Source organism: Mus pahari, chromosome X, assembly GCF_900095145.1.
Source record: "Mus pahari chromosome X, PAHARI_EIJ_v1.1, whole genome shotgun sequence".
NCBI lineage: Eukaryota > Metazoa > Chordata > Mammalia > Rodentia > Muridae > Mus > Mus pahari.
Window position 1 is genome coordinate 104,442,275 of NC_034613.1, and position 15,490 is coordinate 104,457,764.

Consider the following 15,490-nt stretch of genomic DNA (forward strand, 5'->3'; position numbering starts at 1 on the left):
TCCTTTCTCTTTCTTTCTTTCTTTCTTTCTTTCTTTCTCTCTCTCTCTCTCTCTCTCTCTCTCTCTCTCTCTCTCTCTCTCTTTCTTTCTTTCTTTCTCTTTTTTTTTTGAGTTGTCAAGAATGCCTCAACCAGAACTCTTAGCTATCCCGTATCACAGATACTAAATTTTTATCTTGCTCTAAGCGAACATCAACAGACTCCTATTAGAATGAATGAGTTATTTTATGATTATAAGAACATTAAATTGATTATTATACATTAATCATTTCATATACTAATAAGAACATATTCTAGAAGTTAGGAGTATAATATTAGAGTAGATGCAAATTAAGCAGTATTATATACATATGGATTTGTATTTTGTACCATATCTTATGGGAAAATGAAACTCAGACATTTTCATTTTCTCATCTGAAGAAATTCCTTAACATATAAAATTAATTTATGATTATTTTTATTTTCTCTCATGAAAATATACAACACAAGTTTATGTGACTTAAGATCAATTATGTCTTATTTGTATCTTTTATTCTGTGAGTCAGTTGTTCAATGTTTTTTTCTGATACATAATATTATCAATACCATCCCTAATATTGTGGGATGCAAATGTAAATTCCTTCTTATTTTTAGGTCAGAAATTCAGGCAGTGCAGAGCAGCAATGTCTGTTATCATTGAAGGATATTCCTGTAAAGAAGATTCAAATGTTTAAATATGGCTGAAATATTCCAATGAGGAATTTAGATCAAATGTCTACTGTGAATTCTTCTCGGTTTATATTGTTTATCTTTTGCAATAGTTTGATTCTTTGGGATTTTACTATATTATTTATTCTTTTATGCTGTCTTCACACATTTTTTTTTTGTTTGTTTGTTTGGGCTTCCTAACAGTGTGTTTCCTCATGTATTCAGACATACCTTAGTATAGCTGGATTTCTACAGCATGAATAGTCTAAAATAGCAAAGTAGAAATATTTTATTATACTGGCCCAGTCCAGAGTTATTGTGTCCAGATGCCAAACGGTGTGAAAACCAGGAAGTAATATTCATTAATTGGGCTCTCTTTGTGTACTAGCTACTGTATAAAATAGTACTACTGAGAAATAAAATGATGCTGCATCTGGTTGGCATATTTATGTTCCTAGAATTCAATGACTTCTTATATTCAAAGTCTTATGTTCGAGTTTTTTGTTTTATCTTGTTTGAACATTTTATATTCTGCTGTTTTCATTTACCATAAGTTTTATTGCTTGTCTTTGTAATACTTCACAGCATTTATCCATAGTGTTTGACCATTTTTGCTTTTATAGAATAGAATAAAATTAAATGAATTATAACAAAAATCTTGCTCATATGATTATTCTAAATATTAAAATATTTAATTTAAGTATATACTATTGAATAAAGTCCCCACTGTTTCAGTTCACTGGAATCTCACAGATTAAATAACAAAGCTGTGTTATATTTATTCATTCATGCGATCTAAAATGTAAATTATTTTCAAATACCACTAAGTGAATTTATATTAAAATTATGGTCAAAAATTTCTAGTGTCCTCAAACAGCATAAAGTCTAACAGTTTCTTGCTTAGAACATGCCCCTGCTCATTAGGCCATTGGATTTCCTCTGTTTAGAAACATAATAGAGGCAATTCTGCTGCCAGGTAAAACTGGTTTGAGCACAGATCTGGCTGTTCACAAAAGCCTAAAATTGTTCACAGCACAAGATAATATTAATGTGGCTTTGCCAGATAGCTGAAATAATACATTTTATAAATTGGATGCACTAAGCAATTATTCATAATATTACTGAAACCCTGTAATTTTCTTTGTTCCTTTCAGTCCCAGAGACGTGTCACATTTCACCTACCAGAAGGCTCTCAGGAAAGCATCAGTGATGGTGGATTGGGAGACCACGATGCAGGCAGCCTTCCCAGTACATCCCATGCACTGCCACTTGGCTATCCTCAGGAAGAGTATTTTGATCATGCTGCACCAAATAACCGCACTGAAGGGGATGGCAACTCTGATCCTGAATCTAGTAAGTGATGCTTTACTGCTTCCTCAATAGAAATAAATGAATTCTGTTTGTAAATCAAGTTTTCATAGCTGTAATTATATGGGCCAACAAATTATACTACTAGTGCTAGTAGCATATTCTTAAAAGGTAAATCTAATTGGGTGGGTGATACACACACACACACACACACACACACACACACACACACATATATATATATATATATATATATATATATATATATATATAATCAGCTCATAATATTTGAAATATGATAGTTAGTCTAAAGAAAATTTACTATGAAAATTATTTGGCCAGGCACATGTAGGATTTTTCTATTTTTTTGCACATCTTTAAATGCAATCTGACATTGTCAGTCATTTTTTAAATTGTGTCCATAATAAATGATACCTAATTTTATATTACTTATAGGTTTCTATATATTTTAATAGAGATAAAATAATTTTCAAGAATTTCAACAGAAATAAGAATTCTCATTCCAGTGGAGAAGAAATTATTCTGAGGATTTCAGTAACACGCCATCATCACATTCCTGCATCATGTTATTGTTTAAAGTCCAACTCTTAGCCAAGAAGCTGTTTACTATTAATATTTGCTAGGAAAGAGAAAACTGCTTTTCTCCTATGAAATAGATTTGGGTATAAATCACATTCCAGAGTAGGCTCCATGTCATAAAGTAGATAGCCAGCACAAAATGATCACCATGTTTGTATTGTTTTGTTTTTGTTTATCTTGTCTTGGAGTGTGTGTATGTGTTTGTGTGTCTGTGTATCTTGTTTTCTTTCAGTACTTTTTATCTGTTGATTTCTGGTTTATTTATATGCTTTGAGTTCCTTTTACTAAGATACTTTGTTTATTTTCTTTGAGTTCCTTTTTTGAGAGATAGAATTAAATAAAGTAATGTTGGGTTGGAAGAGTTGTAGTTAAGATATTGGAGAAATTGAAGAGAAAAGAAGATTATCAAAATATATTGCTACCTGTTAAATAAATATTATAAAACCAAGTTTAAAGAAAGAGATTTCTCACTTGATCTCCAGATTCAAGACACTAAAAGTGGGATTTTTTTTGCAAATCCTCAAACTTTTAAAAAAAATAATCAAGTTGATATTATGCATCAACTTATTAATTATACGCAAGGTTTGAATATATAGAAAGTATAAAAAAGTATGGAAACACCAAATTTGACAACTTATGCACATGTTAAAACATTGTTAGACTTTCATAAATTTAAAATTTGTTACATAATCAAATTTTATATATAAAATTTTGAATGAAAAAGGGGCATTCCACATGTGTGATAGAAATGCATTATAGATATAAACAAATATAAAGAGACCAATGAGTACATTAATTTATACAAATTGTAATTTTTCAGAAGTCATTTAAGTATTATGGATATTATCAATGTGCTGTTTATCTTTTTAAAGATTTGTTACTTTATATGTGCATGTGGGTGGTTGCATGTATATGTAAATCACATGTATGTAAATGGCCACAGAGTCAAAATGAGGGTTCAAATACCCCCTGAAATTGAAACAACAGACACCTGTGAGCCTTTGATATGGTTGTTGGAAATGAAACAAATGTTTAAGTGCAGTCGTGTTATAATTTATCATACATGCTACGGGTATACAATGAATTATAACCACTAAATCAGAGCTATCTCTGCAGCCATTCTCATCATATTTTAATTTCTTATTTAATGGTGAAAAATTAGGGAAGATTAATCAGATATTTACTTACAATAAATGTCAACACATCATAATTTTTCTATCTTTTTAAATATAAGTGTTCAAACAAAAGCTCCACAATATAAAAATAATAAACATTAACTCTTAAACATCAGCTGGGCAGTAGTGGTGCATTCCTTTAATCCCAGCACTTGGGAGGCAGAGACAGGTAGATTTCTGAGTTTGAGGCCAGCCTTATCTACAGAGTGANTTCCAGGACAGCCAGAGGTATACAGAGAAACCCTGTCTCGAAAAAACAAAACAAAACAAAACAAAAACAAAAACAAAAAAGTCTTAAACATCAGATCTCCATTATATATATCTTCATTTACATCTACAGAATAATTAATTGTTAATTGGAAAATTATAAATTTTCTGAAAATGTAGATATTAACATCCATTATTTTCTAGAAGAAATATATATTAGTGACAATTTTGAAATTCTAATGAACTAAGGAGAATTTCTCTTAAAAATAAATATGATTATAAGTAACATATATTACATAGAAATACCTTTCCATTAATAAATTATTATTTTAAATATATCTCTATCATTTCTTGTGGATTAATATGAATATAGGGGTAGATGAAATATCAGTTTTATAGAATAGAATAAAGCAGATTCCTTTGCATGTCTTATGTTGCTAATCTCTTTTCAAATAAGATTATTCAGAATGAACATCTAATCCTCAAATAATCTTTTAAGCTGGATAAGACAGGATGAAATTTTATTTATAGTTACAAAAATGACTGTGCATACTATAGATTATTGTATGTATTAGAAACTATAAAACTTTAAAGGTATATATCTTTAAGAACAGCAATTTTATTTTTAATAAGATATTTTAAGGTGGAGATTTGTCCTATTTTTCTGATTTATATATAAAGATGCAACCTTAGGTGCAATCCCTAATGTCATCAAAAATAAATAAATAAAGACACAAATGGTTATAACATGACTTTGTGTGGCATAATAAGATCTATGTAATATGACTAAAACAAGTTTATATATATGTATACACATATAATCTTGTTTCATTTACCAAGATTAAGCATTTTTCTCCTCTGATAAAAAATGGAACAATTGTACTGACCATTTCATATTTTGCTCATATTTACTGTAAAGGATGAAGCAACAGAAAATGCCAAGTTTTCAAAGATCAGTAGAATTTATTTTAAAATTGATCTTGATGTTAGCTGTAATATTAGGAACAAATACTGTGTTTGTATTTTTCATTATGTTAATAAACTGAGATTAGGTATAGAGCTATTTAAAAATTGGTTTCCATTTCTACACAAAACTGAATATTACTGGACCAATATTTAAAATTTAATTTTACTATGGTTAATATTAATAATCTTATCTCCTACTAATTCCAAAATAATCCTTTAAATTGTGCTCTAATATATTTTTGTTAGTTGTGCTACAGACAGTACAGGATTTGATTTCAAGCACAAGTGTGTAGTACTTCACTAGAAATTAATGACTCTTATTTTACTATGGTTCATTAGTGAGATTTATAAGATATTTGAGTGTATGTAAGCATGCTTGAATGTATGTGGTTCAATTAAAAAGAATTTCTAAATAGAAAAAAATCTATTGCAGAATTCTCTCTTTAAAAGTAAGTTTTTCTGGCAAATACCAATGATATACCAAAATACATTTATAGTTCTGAAACATAATAAATGTTATGATATGGAGCAGATGCTCATACACCATGCAGTGTTAATCAATAGAACCACAAAAAGGAGTATAAACTATTAGAAGTAATTGCTGTCCATAAGTGGTAGAATAAATTTATGCAGCTTCCTTCTCATATTTTGAAATGCATTGCATCCCCAGTCTCTTTTCTTTCCTGATAATGAATTGCTTAAAATACCACAAAGTTCTAAACATCCCTTGAAAGTTCACAAAAACTAAAAGAAATATAGTTTCCATGAGTCAGAATTTTCTCAAAACTTTCTAGAAGAATTTGATAATACTGCTTCAATTATATTGCCCCCTGGTTAACCAAAAACTGCTGATTATATGACTAAATTATAAAATCGATTTTATTACATTTTTCTCAATAGTATTAACTTTTCTTTGTGGAATAGAATGCTTGCTATTCTTGAAGAAGACCAGAGTTAGGATCCTTGTATCACAGCTGCCTGAAACTCCAGCTCTGATACATTTGACACCCATGGGCATCTGGACTTGTAAGAACAAGTCAACATACAAGCACAAATTAATGTACAACTAAAAATAATGATTGTTAACAAAGTTAAATATTAGAAATAATCTATTTTTTTCAGAAATAGGTTTTAGTGAAACATTTGCTGTCATTCAATTTAACAGTTTCTGAAAATTTGTTTCACAGTTCTAATCACTTTTTTAAACATTTAATATTAGGGTACTTGGAGCACAGGTTTACAGCTCTGTGTGTTTTGGGTAACAACCTACATTCAATACATTTATTCTTATAATACTAACATCACAGTATGTGTACCATTTTCATGTTCTTTGATATTAGAAAAAACACATAAAAATAAGGTCAAACAGAAAGTCTATCTAATAATCCCATTTTTACATGGTTTTGGATGGAAGTATATACTTTAACAAATAGTATACAAATTTTCAAAAAAATCGTTCTAAATATGAATTCATAGAAACAGACACCAAGTGGCCATGTCACAGCATATTGTATGACTCCATGGCAATGAATTTTATATATCCAGGTGTAGTATTTGTCCAGTGATTTGAGAACTCTTGAAACTAAAAGAAAAATACATTTTATATGACTTTTGTGCTTATATGTGCTTCATTTGGTAAAATATGTTTTTTGAAAATAAGATATAAAAATATTTTCTATATTTCTTTTTTGAAACTATATCCTGGTACTATAATCTTCATTGACCTTTGAGATTGGTAGAAATATTAGTGTATACCACATTAAATATTAGAAAGTTATTGGTAGAAATATCAGTGTATACCACATTAAATATTAGAAAGTTATGAACAGTACTTGAAAATGAAAGCATCATAGTTAGGTTTCCCCCCTCACGATGAATGTATTTTTACTATTAAATTTGTATCAGTGTACCGGCATGTTATAATTTGACTGATTATAATTAGTTTTAATGTTCTTTTGGAAATGATATGTTTGAATACTCTTAAAGAGACTGAAACTGGTATATAGCTTACTAGTCACTGACCACTTATATTTATGGTAAATTGTCTATCAGTTTCTATAAGGAGAAAAGCTAGATGTTATGTGTTATGGCATGCAAATCTTACCACTTTGCTGGTGCAGGCAAAAAACAAACAAACAAACAAACAAAAAACAAACAAAAAACAGTAATTAGTGTCATCTTGTGCTTCATGAATGTAAGAGCAAACTGAGCTAAATGAAACTGTGCTTATTAAAAATAATGAAGAGGGGAAATACCTTAGTTTAATAAGTGTTTTGTTGTTGTTGTTGTTGTTGTTGTTGTTGTTGCTTTCGTTCAATCAGAGTTCAAGGCATCTGCCTTTGAAAACATATTTACACTATGTACGGTCATTTCACACATGAAGCCTATCTATCTGACCATATTATATAAATCACCTAATATGTAAAATATGATCCACAAAAAATAAAACCAAAACACTTAGGTGTAAAATTTGATCAATTGACAAAATTTTATTCATTAATTTCTTTTTTGTGTCTTTACTCATACAATGTGCATTTAGTAACAGAAAATAAATGGAGTCCCAAGGCAATATATATGAGTATATGAGTTCTATATTTAAAAGAAAGAGTGACAAATTTTGTCTTTAGTTTTTTATTAATTGGTTATTTTATTTATTTTCATTTCAAATGTTGCCCCCTTCCTTGTCTCCCCTCTACAAATCCTCATCCCATCCCCCCTCTGCTTTGCTTCTAGGAGGGTGCTCCTTCCCACCCACCCCCAACTACTGCCTCACCCCTCTAGCATCCCCCTATGTTGGGGCAACAAGCCTCCATAGGACTAATGGCCTCCTTTTCCCTTTATGCCAGATAAGGCAATCCTCAGTTACGTATTTAGCTGGAGCCATGTATACCGTTTGGTTGATGGTTTAGCCCCTGGAAGTTCTGAGGGTGGACAGGTTAGTTGATATTTTTGTTCTTCCTGTGGGGTTGCAATTCACTTCAGGTTTTTTAGTCCTTCTCCTAACTCTCCCATTGGGATCTTTGGGCTCAGTCCCATGGCTGGCTATGAATATCTGCATCAGTCTTAGTCAAATGCTGGAGGAGCCTCTCAGAGGACAGCCATACTAGGCTCCTGTCTGTGAGCTATGATATGGAACCGATGCCTCAATCTCATCTGGGAGGAAGAAGACTATTATTACAGGGATAAGGGAGGAAAGGGGGAATCTGGGTGAAAAAAGGGACAGGGAGGGTGAAAGGGGAACATGATCAGGTATTGTGGTGTGTGTGTGGGGGAGGACAGGACTGAAGCCCTGAGGTCCAGCAGAAATAAATGGAAATAGGCAACCTCAGGAGGTGGGGGTGGGGGGACTCTCTAGAATGTACCAGAGAACTGGGAGGTGAGAGAAACTCTCAGGACTCCAAGGAAAGGACCTTCTTTGAAATGCCCTACAGTGGGCAGAGGGAACTTGTAGAGTCTACCTCAAGCAGGAAGACCGGGTCAAGGGAGGGATGGGCTTGCCGTCCCACAGTCAAAAACTCTGAACCACAATTGTTCTTGTCTGAAAGAATGCTAAGACAAAAGGATGGATCATCCAGAGACTACTCCACCCAGGGATCCATCCCATAATCAGCCACCAAATGCAGACACTTGCACATGCCAGCAAGATTTTGCTGAAGTCATCCTGATATAGCTATCTCCTGTGAGGCTATGCCAGAATTGCAAATACAGAAGTGGAGGCTCACAGTCAGCTATTGGATGGAACACAGGGTCGCCAATGGAGGAGCTAGAGAAATTACCCAAGGACCTTAAGCGGTCTGCAATCCTATAGGTGGAACAACAATATGAACTAACCAGTATCCCCAGAGCTCGAGTCTCTAGCTGCATATGTAGCAGAAGATGGCCTAGTTGGCCATCATTGGGAAGAGGACCCTTGGTCTTACAAACTTTATATGTCCCAGTACAGGGGAACGCCAGGGCCAAGAAGTGGGAGTGGGTGAGTAGGGGAGCAGGGCAGGGAGAGGGTATAGGGGACTTTCGGGATATCATTTGAAATGCAAATGAAGAAAATATCTAATAAAAATTTGAAAAAATGATTAAAAAAAAAAAAAAAAAAAAAAAAAAAAAAAAAAAAAAAAAAAGAACATCGTCGGGGACAAAACTGGAGAAGAGCCTGAGGAAAAGGTGAACCTCTGACAGGCCAAAACTGGGATCCAACCCAGGCGAAAGCCTGACACTATTAGTGATGCTGTGGTGTGCTTACATAAAGAGGCCTATCATGACTGCCCTCTGAGAGGCTCAGCAAGCTGCTGAAAGTTATCATATCTGTTTACGTTCATTTTTCTTTCACTAAATAGGCTTGCTCAGCACTCTAATATACTACTAATTAATTCACAGAAAAGAAGTAATTAATCTTTCTCTGACAATACATTTTGATTGATCTTCTACCATAACCTAATTAATTGGTGTAAGATGTAGGAGGCTGATTTGATTGACTGGAATACTACTCAGAGATCTGCCAAAATTGTCTTGGTTGGCTAAGACTCTTAACAGGAGTATCGCAAGGGTAATTGTGAGCTGAGTGTTTCATTAGCTGAACATCTAACTCTAAATATTAACAACTAGTAAAATTAAATAAATAAGTATATAAATCTCTAAAAACTTACAGAGATCTTCTTGTAATACATCATTAAATGTACCTTTTTCTAATTAGGTATGTTAAATATTTAATTAAGTCTACAATCTCAAAACAAAATAAAATTATTCAAATATTTTCACAATCAATAGGGTGGAGAAGAGATGGAGTGATTATTTTAGTTATTCATCTAAAATTTCAAGTAGAAATCAATTTATTTAGGTAGAATAAAACATTATTATTTATATATTGAGGAGACACTAGCACATTTCCCAAAAGTTACAGCATCCTTGTAATGAACAGTTTGTTAGCTATTTACCCACATATTGTAGTCTAATTGGGAGTCTGTGCAGGTGAGTGAGTGGACTGCAGAAGTGATGCTTCCTTTGATTTGTATGAGACAAAAGGGACATGGAAATAAGTATGTAGCCCAGGATATCCTTGAATTCCTCAGCTACCTACCTCTGCCTCTGAAGTACTAAAATTTTAAGTGGGCAATCCATTGCTCACTGTAATTCAATATCAAATAACACAATTTGACTCATGTACCAGACTTTTATGACACACTTCTTTACAGGAGTCACACATCAATTCATATATTTCCCTGAAAATAAAAGTAGATATCTATCATTTTGTTGAAAATGTTACAAGAAATAAAAGGGAATTCATCCCACTTAAGAGAAGTTTTGCTCTACCTGAAGGCTAACTCAGTAGCATGTACTCAGAGAAAATGTAACTCCAGTTTTGGATTTTAGTCACTTCCTGGGTAGAAATAATGTTGGATGAAACCCCAGTGAGTTATTTCATTGAGTAGCAGATATATCCCTACTCTACTATCTCTTGTTTTGCAAATCTACAACGTGTGGTATGTCTACTACATTTATTTATGACAGAATATTTTTATTGAACATGTACTTGTAGTTATGTGAATCCATCCATAAATTAAGGAGCACCTCTTTCTAAAAACTGTCTTCTTAGCCTACAATGATGCCAGATCATGAAGGAAATAATGTTATTTAAGTTAGTTTACCAAATGTGAAATGCTTTGAAAGTTCTGTCCACTAGTATTTCTAAGCAGTGGTATAACTATCAATGCTATTAGTTAACTTGATAAAACATTTGAAAATGGTGACTCTAGCTTGTTAAGTTATAGTACAATTAGTTTTCAATTGTCATTGTTTTGCAAACCAGAATTAACAGCTTTATACTTCTACTGAAAGAGTAAAATTTTTTTATATACAATACATTTTAAAATTTTTATTGTATTTTTAATTTATTTTTATACTCCATATTCCATTCCCCACCCCCTCAGCCACTCTCTGTATGCTCCACAGCCCACACCTCCTCCCCACCTTACCCTGTCTGCATGTGGATGACCCACCCCCACCCAACCTGACCTCTAAACTCCCTGGGGCCTCCAGTCTTGAGGATTAGGGTTAGGTGCATCTGAATGAACACACACCTGGAAGTCCTCTACTGTATGTGTGTTGGGGGCCTCATATCATCTGTATGCTGTCTGTTTGATGGTCTAGTGTTTGAGAGATCTAAGGGGTCCAGATTAATTGAGACTGCTCATCCTCCTACAGGTTTGCCCCTCTCCTCAGCTTCTTTCAGACTTCTCTAATTCAACAATAGGGGTCAGCAGCTTCTGACCATTGGTTGGCTGTTTGTTGGGTCTTTCAGAGAACAGTCATGATATCTTAAGGTAACAATGACATCAGAAGCATCTGATTATTTAAATAAAAGAAATGCATTGCCAACACTGATACTATTGATATTATACTATCTTGTTTTAAGGTGTGTTATATTGTGATAGCATTAGAAACATTTATTGAAATGTATTGATTACCCCAAGAGTTCAGGTCTTCCACTATTGAAGAAAAAGCAAGTAAAGGGCATATGACAGTCATAGTTTTTTCAAAATCAATATGCTTAGGCAGATGTAGAAATTTTACCAATTGATGGGATATGTGATATGCCAGTTCATTTAGACTGAAATTTATTTAAAATGGAGATTCTAATAAAAAAATCAGAAAAAAAATAACTCTTATTGTGAGTAATTCATTATCTACAACTTCCCTAAGTAAGAAATTCAGTAACAATGCAGACCAATGGAAAAAAATATTTTCTCGTTTGCAATATCTAGGTTTAGTGAAAGCAAAGGAAAATTTATACAAGAGATGATCTTTTTAAAAAATGTTACAAATGACATAGATTAAAATAAAAAAAATATAATGCTTAAAGTAAGCAACTTGAAGACATTTACAGCATTCCATTTTGGTGACAGCCTAGAAGATGAGTGTTATCTTTAGCATCTTAAATCTAATATGGATTAGATTGAGATTTATCACTCAAAAGTAGGCTTCTGTAAGTACAGCAATCTCTTGTCTTTTCTGTTTGAAAAAGACAAGCTCTGGGAGCTTGGCACCAGCTGTCACAAAGCCATAAGTTCTTCAGTGTCAGGTAATTGAATGACCGCCTTCAGTGGCAGAGAATCAGTGGCCTTCTCTGTTCAATACGCCTTCCTGAGCATCTACATTTTTATTAGGCTACCTATACGATATTACAAAGTTCATTTGACATTTATGTCTCTATTATTTATGAGTTGAGAAGCTGTTCATTTTATGACCTTCTGTTCTTTGCTCCTTTTATCTGTTTCTTCTCATTTTTCTTTGATTATAAAACAAGATCATATGCCATTTGCTTCTTTTCTGTAGTTTTTTTTTATATACTGTGTAATAAGAGGGACAAAATGCAACTCTTGCTTGACTTAGACTATTTAGCCACTTGCCAGTTTCTTAAATATAAAACACAGATTATAATGAATGAGAAGTGCCACAGTAATATATTCTGAATTTTTTTTGTGCTTTTAAGTTGCAAAATAATTTGCAACTCTCACAACTGCCCCCACACACATGCAAGATACAGTGAGTATATCAGTAAATTCATTACATAATGAATAACTATGAATAGTCTGTCAATGTGATCTTTGCTATTTTAATTTTACATCTTTATTGGATGCTGAAAATTTCCAATAGAGATTACAGTGGAAGTGGCAAGTATGTGCTGACTCAGTTTTATACCCTGTTAAATCAAGGTAAAGTTCTCTCAGTGCCATTAACATCATGATATTTATCTTCCACAGTATACTTATTTACATTACTCTGGGAAAGTGTCAGGTTATGTTAAAATGTTCTTCCAAACAGTGCATATGAAACTAGCTATTATAAGTTATTATTTCCACAGAAAATAAGTTAAAAATGTATAACAAATCTGATGGATTTACATACTGCTTTTATTTTATTTTTATTAGATATTTTCTTCATTTACATTTCAAATGCTATCCCCTTTCCTAGTTTCCTCTCCAAAAAACCCATATCTCCTCCTCCTTCCTCTTGGTCCCCCACCCACCCATTCCTGCTTCCTGGCCCTGTCATTCCCATATACTGGGGCATAGAATCTTTGCAAGACCAAGGGCATTTAAATATTTATTTAAAACCTACTTTTTAAAAGTATTTGCAGTTTTTTGAAGCACAGGGTAATTTTATGAGAGTGTATAAGAAAAGAGCAGAACAGTCAAGCTGGAAATCACAACAGCTTCAGAAGGGAGTTGTAGAAGGGGAAGAGAGAAGCCATGCCTTTTGACCAGGCTGGCATATTTAGCAATTAATTTTCAGCAAACAGCTACAATGAAGACTGGCAGCAAGAGAGGTACTTCAGACACTGTGCACACTGCCAGCATTAACTAGACTCTGAGTTATTAAAAAAGAAAAAGAAAAAGTACTGTACATTGAGTGGGAAAGGAAATATGGTAGTGGGGAGCACAGAAGTAGTTTGAGGGAAGAAGTATGAGTATATTTGGTCAAAACATATTATAGGCATATATGAAATTCTCAAATAATACATCTAAAAATAGGTGAAGAAGCCCTGATATCTGAAAGAAAGTGATAGAAAGAAGGAAAGGGAAAACATATCTTTTGAGTTACAAAGCAGATGAGCCAGCTACATTGAGGGTCTGTAAACAATTCTTTGAATCATACTTCCATGATATTTTATGTTAATAATTTTCATTGTATCTCTTTATTTTGTAATGACTATTCATGAAATCTTTTCACAATAAAACAAATCAGATCACATCTTTCTGACCATTACCTTCCATAACACAGAACTCTCATCTATGAATTGCAATTAACTAATATATCAATGTTGGATAGATCTGGTAACCTCACTATGTCTCCTTTTCCTTATCTATAAAATGAAGGGATTATACAGATCCTCTTCACAATTATAATCTTAAAACCTCAAAATGTGAATGTCCAGGTGTTGGCTTTTATAATGCTCTTGAATTTTTAGACTCCCTGGTAGTTTGAGTGACATCTAGTCTAACCTTTATATAATGCAAATGAGAACTGAGATTTAGACATTTTAATCAACAGCGTAATGTCCTCAACTAAAATATGACGTTTAGCATGTTCTAAAATAGAACAGTCACCAATGTTTGTAAGTACCTACTTTTTGCAATTTAAATGATTAAATGCCTTGGGAGTAAACTAGAATAGAATTTAAATAGTAATCATTGCCCAAGAGAAGTGTGGTAATATATCCATATGGAAAACTTTTTATATATGTAGTGAGACTCCATATTCAAAGTTTCTCATTTAGAATCTGACACAAATAAAAGCCAATATAGTTTGCTTATTTCTTTTTTATATAAATATGAAATATTTGTATTAATTATTTAAAATATACTCTTGTTGTCTTCAGACACACCAGAAGATGGCACCAGATCCCATTTCAGATGGTTGTGAGCCACCATGTGGGTGCTGGGAATTGAACTCAGGACCTCTGGAAGAGCAGTCAGTTCTCTTGCCCACTGAGTCATCTCTGCAGCCTAGAGTTTGCTCATTTCTAAAATGTCTATAAGAAATAACAAAGTTCTTTGTAGATAAATTTCTGAAGTTATATTAAACAATAAAAAACTGTTCTGCCCTGCTACAAAGATACTTGGAATCATCAATGAATTTATAATATTTATTTTCTCTCTGTTGAAAACTTAAAAATAATGTCACAGATGAAAAATCCTCAAAAATACTACCTATTCATTCTCTACTATACTCAACTCTTCATCTGTTTTGAATATCTCTTGTAATTTATGCTACAATGCTTCCATTTTATATTAAGATGATAAAATTGCATTTAACAAGTTTATCTTAAAATGGAGTTACGTTCTGAACACAGTATCTGGAGGGACCCATGGTGCTAGCGACATATGTGGCAGAGAATGGCCTTGTTGGACATTAATGGGAGAAGTCTTTGGGCCTGAGGGTGTTCAATGACCCAGTGTAGGGGAATGCCAGGGCAGGAAGACTAGAGTGGGTGGGTGGGTGGGTGGGTGGGTAGGGGAGAACCCTCATAGAGGCAGGGGGAGGGGGATGAAATAGAGAGTTTTCGAAGGGGAGACCTGGAAATGGGAAAACATTTGAAAAGTAATTAAAGAAAATATCCTATTTAAAATAAAACAAACAAACAAAAACAGTTCAAATGATACTGTCATAATTGGAGTTTCTATTGCTGGGATAAAGCAGGAACTCAAGACAGAACCTTGGAGGCAGGACCTGCGGAGATGGAGATGCAGAAAGCATCAAGAGGTACTACTTACAGATTTTTTACCATGGTTTGCTCAGTGTGTCTTCTTACAGATCCTAGAATCATGATCCCAGGTATGGAATTTTCTAAAATGAGCAGGCCTTTCTCACATCAATCCAGCATAAACAACTAAGGAAATCTGAGAGTGGGACAAATAGTCTTCTCAAGGAAAAAGATTGCTTGTTCAGTGCAAATTGTCAACTGTGACAATTAACATACAGAGACAAAGAAGTTATTTTTAAAGATATATATATATATATATATATATATATATATATATATATATATAT

General features: G+C 33.0%; 1 protein-coding gene across 2 annotated transcripts in view; it reads left to right on the forward strand.

The window, feature by feature from the left end:
* The window catches only part of Pcdh11x (protocadherin 11 X-linked), a 524,801-nt gene that overhangs the window by 381,495 nt on the left and 127,816 nt on the right, over positions 1 to 15,490 (forward strand). For both annotated transcript variants that reach the window (XM_021187467.2, XM_021187468.2), the window contains exon 6: positions 1,841 to 2,039. In XM_021187467.2, coding sequence (XP_021043126.1) covers positions 1,841 to 2,039 — 199 coding nt within the window. The remainder of the gene's footprint in view (positions 1 to 1,840; positions 2,040 to 15,490) is intronic.